Raw genomic sequence first — 16,603 nt, forward strand, 5'->3', positions numbered from 1 at the left:
AGGAAGAATCTGGAAGAAGGATGAGTTGTGCATGTTCGCTGAGCGAAGGGCCATCCCGCTAAGCGCACCGCTTTAGTCCATTTGTTGAGCGAGAAAAGCCCGCGCTAAGCCAAAATTCACTAATGCGCGCTAAGCGGTTCAAAATTGCGCTAAGCGCACGAGCATGAACAAAGCCACCTATTTAAGCCTGAAATCAGATTTTTGAAGGGAGTTTGGCCATTTTTCTCAAGAAGCTTCTACATGTCTATAGAGTTCTAGAGAGAGAAAGGTCCAAGTTCAAGAGAGTTTGAGAGATTTTGTTGTGTGAAGATCTGCAGAGACTAGAGCTTGAAGAGGAAGTCGTCCTGAGAGCTTAAGATGAGTTTATGAGTGATTGTAAGGTCTTAGAGGTGGAGGAGACATCCCCACTACTTGTATTTATGCAATCTCTCATCTTTCTCTTCTCTTTGTTGTAAAGGAAACTTCCTAGTTATGGAAAGCTAAATCCTCTGTTGGATCTTCCTTGTAGGTACTTGATGTAAATATCTTTTTATCTATCTAATGATGTTTTGTGTGTTCTTTGTGCTATCAGTATTTCATTCTAGTATGCTTTTACCTTGATCACGTAGATGCATGCTTTGCTAGGATCATTCAACAGTGGAAACTGGTCTAATTCTTAGAACTTCATAGGACAGGGCTAGTTTGTCATACTATCATGAGGGATCGGGGTACAATAATCTAGTTGTTGTATGCTTGTCTTACTACAGTCCTGGTCGAGTTTAGTCCAACAAGAGGAATCTGCGGACGATGCTTGATCAGGATTAGGCTAGACTATCAAGAGACCTTGCCTTTGTTGGACCTTGCCTTTGTGAAATGTTGTCAATTTCTGCTTCTCCACTTTACTTATTTCCTTCTCTTCCTCTTTAGCTAATACTTCATTTTTTTTATTTTTTTCAACTACTTTTTCATCACTTATTTTCACAACTCCTTCATTTGTCTTGTTCTCACTAAACTCATTTTCATCCTTCAAACCAACCATTGTCCCCCTCCCAATCGTAACTACCTTACACTGTTCTCTTGGGTTGACCTCTGTGGTTGCTGAGAAGGATCCACTTTCGTGCTCTGACATTTGTTTTACCAGTTGTCCACCTCTTGATTTTTCATAGAAGCATCAGTGTTCTTTTGGTTTGAGATGGATACCTGCATAAACTAGTTTAAAGTATTTTCCATCTTGGACAATCTGTCTGGTTGAGCTTATTGTTGTTGTGGACCCTTATTTGAAGAACCTCCATAAGAGTTGTTAGAAGGACCTGCAAAAGAAGTATTATTTGAACCATAGTATGCATTATTATGTGGTCTCCAGCCAAAAGGATGATTTGAACTTAAGCCACCCTTATAGCCTTGGTAGCTTCCTTGAAAGTTTTGTTGAGGTCTGGCTTGGTTCTGCAAATAATGGGCCTCTTCTTCTTGTTATCCATTACTAGGTGTTGAACAGTGGCCATTTTGATGGTTACCTTCACAAAAATCACATCTCAAAATTTGTTGAACTTGGTGAGCTTAATGTGTTTTTTGTGGTCCACCTTGGAGATATTGCTAAGGAAGTTGGCCTATCTGCTTTGTTAAGGCCTCAATTTGTTGCTTTAAGAGTTTGTTTTGTGCTAGAATTGCATTTCGAGTGTCCAGCTCCATTATACCTTTTCTTTGAGTTTAAGCTCTATGATCGAGGCCGTACTCGAATCAAATAAACATTAAAAATGCAGTATCTAGGAAGTGATCCTAGGTCGTCTCCCAACGAGCAATGGTCAACCAAATATCCATAACAAATAGTAATAAAACAGTAACGAATTGGGGAGTTGTTTGTTTTTGTAAATTAAACAGCAAGCAAATTTGAATTAGAAAATAACATAATTAAAACATGTTGTTTCCCCTTGATTCACAAGCAAGTCTCTTATCCTAGGTTACGAGAATTTATCCTTAATCAGTTCAACCACTTAATCCAACCCTAAATTAAATTACTAAGCGAAAATTAACATAAGGCTATCATTATGTGATTAAGCAACACATACACCAATTAATCATGAACGAAACTGATCATTAAGCATGAACGTAAATTAAGCACAGAGACAATTAATCAAGCACTAAGCATGCATGGATTAATAGCAACAAATACAGAGTAATTGGTGAAGAGGAAAAACTGATCAAAATTCAATAGTAATAACAAAACCTCAAAGAGAGTTGTGTTTGATCCTCAAGAGAAAACAAAGTTGGAGACTTAGCCTTTCATTAATCAAAAGAAAACGAAATTGTAGATTGAAGCAAAAACGAAATTGCAGAAAATGAATTTTATTCTACGTGAACAGTGCGCACGAACAGTAAAAACTGGAATTCTAAAACCCTAGAATTATTCTCCTCTTCAAAAAAACTCCCTAAACTAAAACCCTGGTGTTGTTATATAGGTTCTCAGCCCCAAAGCTTACAAATCTGTTTTAAGTCCAAGCTCATAAACGAAATAAAATAAAATTTGGACAAGATAAGATAAGATTGGATGAAATAAAATTTGGATAAAATAAAATCTAGATGGAATAAAATCTGGATAAGATAAGATTTGATAAAATAAAATTGTTTGCTTTCTTCAAGTCCAAGCCCAATTTCGGATTCAAGCCCAATTTCTTATAATTCTCCTGAAATTAAATTAAAAACACAAAATTAGTCAAGTAGGCCCAAATGATAAAACTGCATAATTAATTTGACAATTAAGGCTAATCAGTAATTAAAATGGTGACAAAAAGGGTTAAGAAATAAGAGAAAATAATGACACATCACTCTATCATGATGACTTTGATAATCACTGGCTGCTATGGAGTCAATGATTACTATGGCTTCCTCCGGACTCTTGGACATCATACTGTCTCCAGTTGAGGCATCAAGGATCATCTTGGTTTGAGGTTTCAAATCACTATAGAAGATATGTAGCTGTGCAGCATCATCAAAGTTATGGTTCGGGCACCTCCACAACAAAGCTTTGAATCTTTCCCACGCCTCAAAGAGGTTTGTCAAATCCTTGGGAAAATGTCACGATGGCAGATTTTGCGCTGATAAATCTTGAAGGAAGAAAGAACTTGGCTATGAATTTCTCCTCCACCTCTTCCCAAGTGTTGAGGCTTTTATTTGGATGTGATTGGACCAGAGATTCAAGAGAAGGCCCTAGGGTTCTCATGAGCCTTAGGGTAGATTTCGGGCTCATGAGCTAAGTTTGAGCCCGCTTATCTTTGTACATATTAGATTAAGGTTTCATTATTTTTGGGCCTTGTATTTAGGGCTCCATAAAATAGGTAAGGTATCCAAGAAATGTAGGATTTTTTAACCCTTGTATTTTAGGGCACATAGACTAGTTTTTGTAGTAAGGGTAGTTTTGTAATTTCATATGCATTAAGTGAATATTTGATGTGTGTGGTTGGAAATAAATTTAATTGAATTGGGAGAAGCCCAATCCAATTAAATTTTAGAGGAGGAGGTGAGCATTTGCTTACTACACCCCATTGCCACATCATATAGTCACACTTTGTGCATGTCCTTCATTAGTGGAGAATCTTGGACTTGATCTTGGATTAGTGGGCTGAACCATAGCTAAAATTCACTAATCATAATTAGTGAAATTTTGGCTCCACAAATTCAAGTGAAATTTGAATAGAAATTCAAATTTCCCTCCAATTTTGTGTGACACTTAGGCTATAAATAGAGGTCATGTGTGTGCATTTTTTTCAACTTTGATCATTTGAAAATTAAACTTCAGATTTCAAAGCTCTTTTAGAGAAAAAAATTCCGTGTTCTTCTCTTCCTCTCCCTTCATTCATCTCCTTCTTCCTCCAAGCTCTTATCCATAGCCTCCTATGGTGGTGAGCTTCTTCTAGACTCATCTTCTCCTTGAAGTGGCGTCTCCTCTCTCTCTTCCTTCTCCATTCCGCTGCCATTCATCTTCCAAGAAGCAAAGGAATCCATTGATGAAGAAGATCCTAGGCCTACAAGCTCCAATAGAGCTTACATCAAGCATAGTCACCAAGAGTCCTCCTTGGTGGTCTATTTCCTTCTTCTCCTCGATCAACCATGTTATTTTTTATAAGTGGCTTATCAGTTGAAAGATAATCAGAAGAAGAAGACTTACCTGGTGTTTTAGTGGTTGCTTGTTTCTTTTTCTTCCTATTCTTCCTTCTTTTGAGTCTTGGTAATTTCTGGATCAAATGGTGATTTATATGCAAGAAATTTGCCTCGCATAAAGGAAAAAAGAACACACTACAACAACCCGTAAGCACCAAGGTTAGTGATAATAAAAGTAAGAGAAAATGTATACAAGATAAAAATGAAAGAAATAAATACAAAAGTAAGAAAAAATAAAAGAGGGAATTTATACAAAATGAAAAGAAATTTACAAAGTAAAATAGCCTATCAAACTGAAAGTTTAAATCCGAAAGAACTAAGTGGATGACTCAAGTCCCCGACAACGGCGCCAAAAACTTGTTAGGACTTTTGGCAAGCATACCAATTGTTGTTGTAGGTTTCACATTTATAAAAGATTTGATCTCCACAGGAACTTGAGTTTACTTAATTCATTCGAATAAAGGTAATCAGTTTAATAGTTATGTATAAATTTAATTGAATGTCATTGGTTTTGGTTTGATTAACTAAAGACAACTTAAAGTAAAAGAAAAGTAAAAATAACGGATTGACGAAAATAACAGAAATACAAAAAATACTGAAATAACGGAATTTAGTGTGTCAAAAATACGCAAATTATGAAAATAATAATAGCGACTTTAATTAATTTAAGAAAACATAGGATTGGATTTCATCGTTCATACCCTTAGTATCCTAATAAGATTAACATGTATAAATCATTTTCTAACTTTACTGATGCACACATTGTTATTCCAAGTCGATTCTTTGCACTTGGAACCTAAGAATATTTACTAAATATCAATCCCTCGCTTATGCAGTAAATATCCCAGCATTACAATTATATTCTTGTGCTTTTTGCAATCAAAACGTTATGCTTTATTCCTAGCAATGTAACATAAAGAGTAAAATCATTCAGTTCAAATTCTAAGATTACTTTCCAGTCTCACTTAGAATCCAATTTCATGACACTAGTGATCAAATAGTAACAAGAGAAATGATGAAGGAAGTGATCCACGATCACAATTCTGCAACGCCTCAGCTCCACTTTTCCTCTTCTTCTTTTTTCATTTTTCTCTCTGGTTTCAGGCTGCTGGATTTGTTTTCCTCTTCCCCTGCATTGGTATTTATAGAAAAAGCCATTTAGTGCAAGGTAGTTTATAACAAAATTATTACAATTAAAGGATAAGTGCTAACAATTTAATCCCAAAAATAACTGAAATTTGGCACTTATCACATATTCCCAGCTGCCATGCCTACGCACTCTACTTCTAGTAATTGCACTAAACAACATCTTTGAGCCTTTTCTAACCTTTCTTCAAAATCTATTGCCAATTCGTCAACCATTTGCCTTTTGTTCATAAAATCGGCTTCAGTAGTAAGAATTAATATTGTTTTGTTAATCACACATATGAGAATTCCTTGCTCAAAAATAATATATTCATTTGTACGTTTATCATAAAAAAATCTATAGTTACTTTAGGTTAAGGCCTATAAAATCATAAAAGCATCTTTCCATGTGTGCCTAGTTTTGTATCCATTCCAGTGGTAAATTTGAGTATCAAGTAAAAGCTACCACTATCAAAGAAAGAGGAAAAAGTTGAAACTTATGGAACTCATTATGACTGGTTTCATACTCGATTTGTTATCCTTAATAGAAAAAGTGGACAAATCTGGTGTCCTATACCGCTTCGGCAATGGCATCATACAGTCCACCCATTTTGGATATGGTTTGTTGTACATGGACCTCTTCATTGGTTTTAGCTAAATGCTAAAATACGTCCTCATGGTGTCGAATAGCAATTCAAACGTTAGTTATTCAAAAATAAGAGAGACAAATAGAATTTGAATAAGACGGTACATGTACACTTCCCTTTTTCGTCATACTCAGTATTTTAGACTAGACGCATGAGTTTACCTTAAGACAGTGTGTTATATTGATTTACATAAGAGTGGACGCTCACTTGATATAGCATGCTAGACGCTAGATTAAAACAAAGCATACTTTCTGTAGTTATGGAGGATAGTGAGTGCTGTGAATTCCTTTAACATGATAATCATGTCCGCTTGTCAAAACTCATTAGAATATCAATAATTTATATTTGTTGTTATGCATCAAAATCTAAGGTGGATGAGACGCTTGGTCGTCCAAACCTAACATGTAGGAAAAACTCGGTTAGTATAATCATTTGCACTTGCTTTCCCCACAAAGGTAGCGGCCAACGAATTACTAACATTGATGGGCATATAACTCGTATTGGCTACTAAGGGTGTTGGGGTAAACCCCATCTAGCCGCCAATTGGTTGGACTCTATTTAGTATTCATGCTGATGTCATAGTCGACAAAGTTGCTTGCCATTTATACATAAAAGCCATATTCAGATGGACCAATGGGATTGATCCTGCCTGAATTGGCCCAGTCAAATATGGAGAATCAAGATTAATTACCTAATTTGTCACTTCTGGATTTCTAGGCACAAACAAAGCAAAATTCTCGCCAACATCTGCCTTTCTTGCCTCCAATTCCTTAGATTGCTTCATCTCTTTTTGCACCATAGGTTTGACTATTTCGACTAACTATCCAGATAGCTTATACATGATATCATGTATCCACAAGTCTTTATATATGCTGCCGAATGAACGAAGTAGTCATGATAGTGGGCGTTTCCTTAGGCATACTAGCAACAACAGGCACCACAATTGACGTAATTGATTCAACATGATTCCAAAATTTAAATGAAGAATCAATGGATTTGATTGTCAAGATAGGAAATCTACCTCTTGACCTTTTGTGGGCTCTCAAGTTACTAAAAAAAGCACTTGATTTTAGGTGAATCTAATGGGAATATGAACAAACTAAAATAAAAGCGAAATTCGAAAGCAAGCAGTAAATTCGTTCGACAAAGATAACTGGAAAATAATTACATTGATTGGTTGTTTTTGGTTGAAGGTCCCTACTTCTGAAACATATATATATATATATATATATATATATATATATATATATATATATGCACACTTTAAAATCTAAACCAACTTAATCAAAATTGTGTCTTGTCCATGTTCGTACATTACTCCTTCCTTTTTCAACTACTTCGACTAATTTACTCACATTTCGACTAAGTAGCAACGTAGTGCACCTCCCATGTTCCAATCTTTTAGGAACTACTCCTAGATCTTGGGGTTCTTCACATACATAACCATTTTTATCCAATATCCAGAGATCTTAACTTCACTTTCAATTTTGCTTGCATTTATCTTGAAAGCTTTGGATTTAATCCTCTAAATTTTCAAATATTGGACGAATTATCTCACCCAATAGTCATATCTTATCACTTATCCGAAATAACAACTAACATCCTTTAGGTGAAGTTTCTAACTTGATTCATTCGGCTAATTGAAAATATTTTAACCAGTAACACCTTGTAAAGTTAGTAGTTTTCTAGCCCACTCAACTGCACTCTGTGTGTCCTTTATTTAATTGGTACAAAGAATATTCCCACTTGCATACTGCTGCTACTATCTGATTGTGTCTCCCACCGTTGCAGAAAAAAGCTGGTAAGAATTCACTTTCACGTCACCCTCTCCTTTGTCTCATTTTGACTTTCAGAGACATTTAATGCCATGCTCACAATTTTATAGTTATACGACTATGCCTCTATCCGATCAATGCTAATTCCTTTGTTTTGTTGCCTGTGCATTCGTTGAATTTGAGTCTTTCTGTGTTGCCTTGGTCAGAGGATACAATCAGTATATAACAGTTTTTTTTTCTTCTCGCAAGTGACTGCTCTGGACTCTTCTTCTTAGTATCATTCATTCCACTCCAACATATCCAATTCACTCAAACTCAATAATGGCTCTGCAGGTATAATCTTCCTCTCTCTTACTCCACCTTACCCTGCCTCTTACTCACATACAAAATTGCATGCACAGACTGATTCTATTTCATATACTATAATGCTTTCATAAAGCGATTGCACTTAAATCATTGAAGAGTTTTGGGGCTGATGCAGGAAGAAGGGGTGGCCTTTGGGTTTGAGACTATTGAATGGAAGAAATGGTGATTTCTCTGGATCAGTCTCCTTCAGCAGAATCAGCACTATCCTCACTGCTTCTCCCACCCCTTCAACTGAGTCTTCCTCAGATCTTGACTCACAGGTTAGTAATTTTCTCGCTATTTCTCGCTCTTTTGGTGCTTTTATCCATATCCCTTTTTTATTATCGTTCACACAACAATTACTGATTACATTGATAATAATCATAGACTCGTAGAAAAAGTGAGTGGCGATTGAAATGTTGTGTGTCTCTCATTATTTGCCTTTTCTAATTAGTATCAAGTAGTTACTACTAGAAACTACTCATGGCTAGGTGGTTAGATCTACCATGGTTAGTTTTTAGTCAGTCATGTCAAAACTGTCTAACAGGGCACGCATTATATATGTTTGAATATTTATATACTTAATTATAAAATTAGTAATAATGAGGAAGAAAAAGGGAAAAAAATTAAAGTGTACTTCATTTATTCTCTCCTGCTGGTTTGAGCCAAGGCTTTTGACTGTACTTTGTGTTGTGATTATTTAGCTCATTCATGAAGATGAAGCTATTCTTAACTTTTGAATCAGTCCAAACCAGTACTAAACAGGAAAAGGAAACTTCATGTAAAAAACACACCCATAAAGCAAATCTATTTTCTTGTCGTTCTCTTTTGGATTCTCGATCTCTTCGGTATTACCATTGCTACTTGGTTCCCATGGGGTCTAGAGCATGGCCTTGCCCTGGCACATCATTCTTTAAGACAAGATTACATTGATTTTATTTGTCATTTTCTTTTCTTTTGGCTCATAGTTTAGCCATATTGAAGTATAGCTCAATTGAAATAATGCTTCGTTCAAATTTATGTCTTCTATTGTAAGTGTTTTGAAAATTTTATTTAATTAGTAGAAAGCAAGACTCACAAAGTGTGAGAAAGGAGAAATCATATTCTAAAAGGTAAACACAAATCAAATACATCATGAAGACGGACATTATAAACATAGTTATCAAACTCACGAGTTAACTCGCTAACTCTTACGAGTCTACGAGTCTACTTACTCTCTGTGAGTTGACTCTTGAGTAAACTTCCTTTTAGTAGACTTTATAAATTTTAAGTAAACTTGATCAACTTTCAAGTTTACTACCGAGACAACGAGTCTGCAAGTTAAAAAAATTAGACCAAAATATAAGTCATTTTGGGTTATTTTTTATCTGTTTAGTATTCAACATACTTTCATTTAATGTGTTATTCTCAAATACAAATTTTTTTACCTTTAATAACATCAAACTCTTGTTCTCTAATAACATCAAATCCGCGATGAGAATGATCTATCACTACTATAACATCTGCAAGTTATTATCTAGTAGTGATACATTACTAGACTTGATTATTTAAATATTGTGAAATTTATGATTTACTATTTATTTTATTATATTGTTGAAATGTTTAATTGGTATGTTATTTATAAATATTTTGTTATTATTTTTATATGAAATGCACTCTTAGGAGTCTACGAGTTAAATCTACGAGTTGAGTTTATGGAACTCTCATGAGTTTACGTAAACTCTCGAGTTTGATAACCTTAGCCATAGATTCTTTAGAGCAATTCTAAATTTCTAATATAATAATTGCACAAATGTAATTTCAACAGAAATTTTAGATTAGATTATGCATGTTCGTAGCAGTTTTCATGAGTCATTTTACTAACTTAATAAGTCTCGGTTTAGTCGACAGGATCATTCTTCCGCGACAAGAGTATCACTCTTGGCAGCCTTATTGGTATTTCTAGCTTCCTAGAACTCTCAAGGAGATCAACCAGGGGAAGAATGGTGGAACCCTCAAAGGACAACAAAAAGAATCACAAGCTGAGGACTTGATTTGGTTGTTTTCACTTTGTTCAAAGCTAACTACTGATGCAGTGAGCGTGAATGTTGCTCCCTCTCTTGGTCACTATCTTGTGGCAGAGAGAAGAGCTGAAAGTACTCACAGAAGGAATAATCAATGTTCAACCATTTATGGACCTAATGATTTCTTCCCAATTCGAGAGTCAAACTCGCTATTTGTTGGTGGCCAAGGTGCTCATAGTTCATCGACTTCATTAGGTGAAGATTGTGGAAGAGAGCCAAATAAAGTATTGGATCAAAGCAATGGATATGCAGCGCCAATAATTTGTTGCGTGTGCAGATAAATCAACAAATGATGATCCTTTGATACTCATTTCCTTTCGTTCCAAGGATCTTGGAGTTCGTTAACTGTTGATTTATAATCTCAATTTTTCTCTCTTGTTTGGTCACTAATTTTCAAGGACTTGGATAATCTATTTTTGGCTCCATACTAAATTTGCTAAACAATTGCCACGGATGAAAGCAGTTGATTACGAATTGAAATATTATGTAAAGCTTCCAAAGAGAATCCAGAGCTCAAGTTTTTTTTTTTTCTAATTCAAATGGATAAATAGATGTCACAGACAATACTCCAATTTTATTTTATTTTTCAAATTAGAAGGGTGCAAAAGTCATTTTAAAACTTAACCATTTTATTTTCACTCTATTTTTTACCTATTTCTCTTAAGTCAACTAACTCAACATTCAATTTTATTTGTACTCCATTTTTCCGTTTTCAAATCATCTATCATCTATTTTTATCTACTATATTTCTCTCCTCTAAACCAAACAATCCCTTAATGTTGTTTTGGGAGGGCTAGTAGGTGTTACTGCCATGACTTTATTATTTGTATAGGCGTGTAGTTAGGCAAACTTTATTATTTGTATATTGTATATTTCTGGATGCTTGTACTTTTCATGTATTTTTCCTTTATATACTCCTCTATGACCATATTGATGCAGATGTATTTTATCTATGGATGATGTATGTCTTTCATCAACATAATAAACAAATAATTAAACAACTTAACTATCATCTTAGTGTAGTGGATGTTATACTGTCCAGCATACATTCTTACCTATTTTAAAGACTAAATCCTTGAATTTTAATTAAAACAAAGTTTCTAGTGAAAAGGGGTTGACTCAAGAAATTAAAAAATCCCATCCGTAGCATGAAATGACAAGACCTACTCAAGTTCACATACTAGAAAGATGTTTCATAACAATTCATAATGTTAAATTTGAACAGACGACGCATTAAAAATGCCAATAGAATTGTGTATAAAAATTTCACGTTGCAGAGTGACTACTATTTACATTGTTTCGGCCTAAAATTTTCAGAATCTAATAGTTTCACTATTAGTTTTTCTAGCTTCTTTGATTGTAAGGTAGGTTTAACTACAATTGGATTTCCATAAACAGCACAAGGATCTTTTCCCAAAAGAGGATTGCCAATACACCAACCTCCCGGTGTAAAGTGACCATCTGATCTTCTCAAAAGTTCCTTATCAATTTTGTTGAGAACTGGATCATCCTTGGTAAACTTTCGAGCAAAAGGTGCACCACTATGGACCATGTCATCAAAATGCTCCAATTTCAAGAAGACTGGATGCTGCTTTGGCGGGTTGTCCCACCTTATGTAACGTAAATCATGATTAATGGTTGTGTTTTGATAGTCCTTATGATTGCAAATGACCGTATGGAAGTAACCCTCAGGGGATGAAAGAAAATTTGTGTAATACATAAGGAGAGTTCGAGGAAGATTATCCCAACCCCAAACACAAAACTCAAGAAATGATTTTGTCAGGACAACCCATGCAGACCCTGGATGGAAGCCAAAAAATACCGTTAGGTAAGACAAGTAATGTCTGTTTAGACAAATTTCTCGATAAATACTTACAGAAGAAAATAACCTAACAAGTAACATCCGTTAGACAAATTTCTCTATAAATACTTATAGAAGAAAATAAGAAAGTAAAATGAATCAAGTTTCTTCCATGAGTTAAAGCAACTTATGCACTTCAACTTCATAAGAGCTCTCTTAACTTCTCCAAAAGCTTATTACATAAGTTAATTTTAATTTATGGAAGAAACTTAATTTATTTTACCTTATCTTTTTTTCTCCTATAAGTGTTTATTAAGAAGTTTATACAAAGAGGACCTAAGAAGAATTAAAAAAATCTATATGCAAGTGATGACTACGGAGAAAAACAGCCAAAAATGATGTGTCAAAAAAGCCAAAAATCCCTATGTTGTCTGCTGGTCAACTCTTTGTTGAACATCAAATAGCACTTTTTGTTCATCATTAAGTATGGAGTACATACCATGTTTACTATGCTATACAAAAAGCTCTATGCAATAAACATAATTTTAACAACAATAACAACACCAGGGATGTTTCCAGAAATATAGCTATGAGCTAAACAGAGAACTCCATTGCAATCTTCTAAAGAAAATTATTTATTTAAAGAATATATACCCTCTGAAACAAAAAACTATTGAGATATTTAAAGTCTTAATTTGATAGCAGTGTTGGGGATCAAAATGTATATGCAATACAAATGATGGTGCTGCTGTGCAAACTTGTGTGTTTGAACTCTTAGCCTCCCTATTGGCTATCAAGTAAATTTACTTGGGGCCAATTTATTTTTTTAGAAAACCGAAAAAGACTTCATTCATTTGGTCAATGAAATGGCTGAGCACTCCAGTGCTTTTTGTAGAAGGACCCTAAGATCACTTTGGCTAGTTAGACAATTAAATAAATGCAGTAACAAATCTAATTAGATTAGTTCCGAAATCCGCTATTATATTGTTGAACTATTGTCAATCAGAAATAACAGCATGTGTAGAGCCTATCAAGCATGCAGAAGTCATTTTTTACTTTGACTTTTATGACAATGAAACAAAAAAAAACATACAAGAAGGAATAGGAAGTGCATTTGAGAAACTTAAGCAGCATATATTTAAAAAGAAAAAATGAAAAGAGAAAAAATAGGGATATGTTAGGACCTAGTAGAAAATAAGAAAGCCAAAGCTGTAGAAATCTTATAACTAATACCTGTGAATAACTTGAACGAAGATGGAACAGATCTCTTCTCTTTAGCCCAGTAAACACCAGATTTCTTTGAATGATATAAGCCTGGATCTATAATGATAGGCCTAGCTCTTTGATGCCTGACGCCACAGATACAAGTACAAAAATCATGACCAAAATAGTTTAGCACCAAACTGAGACAATATCAATGGATAGATAATATACATACTCTTTCCAACCAATATTACTTGTATGCTCAATGAAATTTAGATCCCTGGGCAAGAATGAAAAGATGTGCAAGATATCTGAAGCAAAGAGTTATATGGAAAAAAGTCAGCAAAATAAACATAATTTATATTTGTGAAACAGACTTAGATTTATTTATAGAAGTCAAAACACTCAGACAGGACTCATTGATATATTTGACATAAAATAAGATAGATGAGAATGATCAAATGAGAACTTAAAACATTTCCTTTTTATCCAAATACTGTTAGAAACCCAGTATCTTACTAAAAATAAAAGGCATTTCTCCCCTGAATATAATGCTTAGTTTGCAGAAATTCAATGTCTGCACCTCCCAATGCCCAAAGGCCCCATTTCTCTCACATATGAGATAACCTCTCACTTCACCTACCCTCTCATTTATAAGCAACATGCCTTATTTCTTCAACCAACTAACCTAACTAACTATCTATGGATCCATCATAAAAAGAAAATAATGAACCATAAATTTCTCCTTTAGGATTATCATGTAGCCCAACCCCAAAGATTCTTTTTCCTGCTACTTAGTAGAAGCATATTAAGAAACAGAATTTTGTGATATCGATGTTTATGATAGGTGAAAAATTCAATCCAAATACAGATTGTGCACAAAACAGAAATAGTAGAAGAAGGACTGTACTGTTGTTGAGAAAATGTAAGAAGATGCAGCAAATAGTAAGGGCACAAGCTCCTAGCCAATGAGAAATCCTTTGGCCCCAAGCTCAATGTGAATACACACTCTAATGTTTTTGTCTCTCTCCTATAACTAATTCTCCCTCCTAAAGCTTCTTCTTGGGCCCTCAAGAATGTGCTTCTAGGGACGAAGACCATGCCTTAGGTTATGTTTGAGAGTGAGGTTTTGGCAGAAAAGGAAAAGAAGGAGAATAAATTATCTTAAATTAAGTGTTATATATTAGGGCATCAAGATTATGCCTATCTATCATTTTAAAAAACTATTAAAATAGAGAATATTTATTAGAAATGAAAAATTTGTCCTCTCTTCCCTTTCCCTCCAAAACCCAACTCCCAAGCATACCCTTAGTAGCCACTGGGTTGGATCCAGTTTCCGACCAAACTAACCAATATGATGGAATAGAAGACTCACTTCTTTTTAAGGGTAGCTTTCTGTTTATTGATTTTGTCCTTTTATGCTTTGAAATCGAAAAGATATTAAAAAGTGAGCATATATAAGTTAGCTGTAGCAATCTGTTGCACCCTCGCAATTCAGGGCTCAGGCAAAAGGGAAACACATGCTATTTTCGCTAGTTCTAGCTCCAAGAGTTATTCGTATATTCTCTCGTTCTGGTAGCTTATATAAAACAAGTTGCTATTATTCATTTGGGATTTAACCTCAGTAATTGAAACCTACAGACTAGCTGACTACAAGAATTTATATTCCAAGTAAGCTATGACTAGTTTACTACAAGAAGTTTTCCCATAACAAACTCATAACTTGAGGTTGGCTCCTTATCTAAGATTGACAGGTATTTCTTCTTAGTCAATAGTGCAGAGGCCAACATAAGAGTCATTTATTAAACCAGAAGCAAGCTCAAGGTCATTAGAGATTGCATAAAATTCCACCCAACTACTTATGTAAGTGATATTAAGTATACATCAGAACAACCTAAGCACTAGAATGTCCTTTTTCTTCTTTGCTTGAGAAGAAACCCACAAACCAATGTAAGCGTGATGCAAATGATATTATCGCCCAAAGCATGGAAAGAAAGAGGAGTGACTGACCGTCCTGGGAGAGGAGAGGATAATCAGAGGCGCTGAGATTGATTAACCAGTCCCAGTGTGGGGCCCTCTTGAGCAAAAGGGCAATACCGTGAAGAGTAGAAGCAATCATGGTGGGGCCCTTGTAGGTGACCAAATCAGGCTTACCCACCACCAAGACGTTCCCAAACGCCGCAAGCACAGTCTCGGACTTGACGTATTTGGCCAGCTCCAGCCTCTCCGCATCAGAAGCCTCTAGATCGAGATGGAGCAGGTAGTAGTTCCTGGGATGGTACACTGCCTGAAGGACCCTCTTCAGCTGCGCCCCCTCCCCTTTCGTCGCCGTCAACATGTACGCCAATCTCGGAACACCCACTTCTAGTTCTTCCGTTAAATTCAGCGAAGAAGAAGACCATGTCGCAGAAGAAGAAGAAGATGAAGATGAGGGTTTGGTGAGGGGAAGGAGCGGGAGGAAGAGGAGGAGGAAGCATATTGTGACGGTGGGGATCACCATCGCCCACTTGCGTGGCCGGTGGTGGAAGGGGAAATTATGGTTTCGTTTCATGTTTTTTGGATGTCCAAGTGTTACATGTTGTTACTTGGGTTTCTTATTGTTTTTTTTTTCTTTGTCGGCTCCAAGGTTTGGCCTTCAAATTGGTTGGGATGGAGACCTACTATCCACCGGGAAAATAAAATATATCCCCCTGGTTTTCGTTCACATGTCGTCTGCCAAAAGAGACGTTTAAGAAGGATAAATAATTATTTTTATTACTAAATTGGTAAAGTATTAATAAATTTATTTTAGAAAGATAAAAATTCAAATTTTAGTTTTTAAAAGTGAAAAAAATAAAATGAAACACATTCATTCATCCTTTAACTTTTCTCATCCTTTAACTTTCCTCATCCGAACCTATGTGACACATAGGAACGAAAATATCACAAAAATGATGGTCAATATGATTTTTTGAATAAATTGAATCAAAATGTTAATAAATTTGATTAAAATGTCAGTTAATTTCTATTAGATCAAAATGTCAGTATGCATTGGACTAATTTTGGAGGTTAACAAATTTTATCATGTTGTGTCACGTAGACTTTTTCGTTAACATTAACATACAAATGTTAAGAGATGAATAGATTTTTTGCACTTTTTCCTTTTCGATAGACTAAAATTTAAATTTTTATCTTTTAAGGATGAATTTATTAAGACTCTGCACATCGAGAGACAAAAATAACTATTTACCTGACTAACAATATTTTTCGGCAATTGCTATTTCCACTTCCATTTTATACTAATACACTTCCCTTTTCTTTTCTTTTTTTTTTTTTTTTACTCAAATTATCCTACAAAATGCACTTCCTTGTCTGTTCCTTCCCCAAATTTTCTGGAAAAAAGTATACACCTTCCCTTTTTGTATAACTCTTCCAGAACAACACACTTTTGTTCCATGCCACTCAACCTTCCGCAACCTATCCCAACCAAAACCACATCCTCAACAAACCCACACAATTTTGGTTTCATCT

General features: G+C 35.0%; 1 protein-coding gene across 1 annotated transcript; it reads right to left on the reverse strand.

Annotated features, from left to right (window-relative positions):
* Positions 1-11,340: 11,340 nt before the first annotated feature.
* On the reverse strand, positions 11,341-15,637 carry LOC100813028 (xylosyltransferase 2-like). Its single transcript, NM_001255862.2, is given in 4 exon segments — positions 11,341-11,889; positions 13,124-13,239; positions 13,329-13,404; positions 15,104-15,637. Coding segments are annotated over 4 exon segments (1,197 nt in total). The 5' UTR covers positions 15,594-15,637; the 3' UTR covers positions 11,341-11,374.
* Between the last annotated feature and the right edge of the window lie 966 nt (positions 15,638-16,603).

Source organism: Glycine max, chromosome 18, assembly GCF_000004515.6.
Source record: "Glycine max cultivar Williams 82 chromosome 18, Glycine_max_v4.0, whole genome shotgun sequence".
NCBI classification, from domain to species: Eukaryota; Viridiplantae; Streptophyta; class Magnoliopsida; order Fabales; family Fabaceae; genus Glycine; species Glycine max.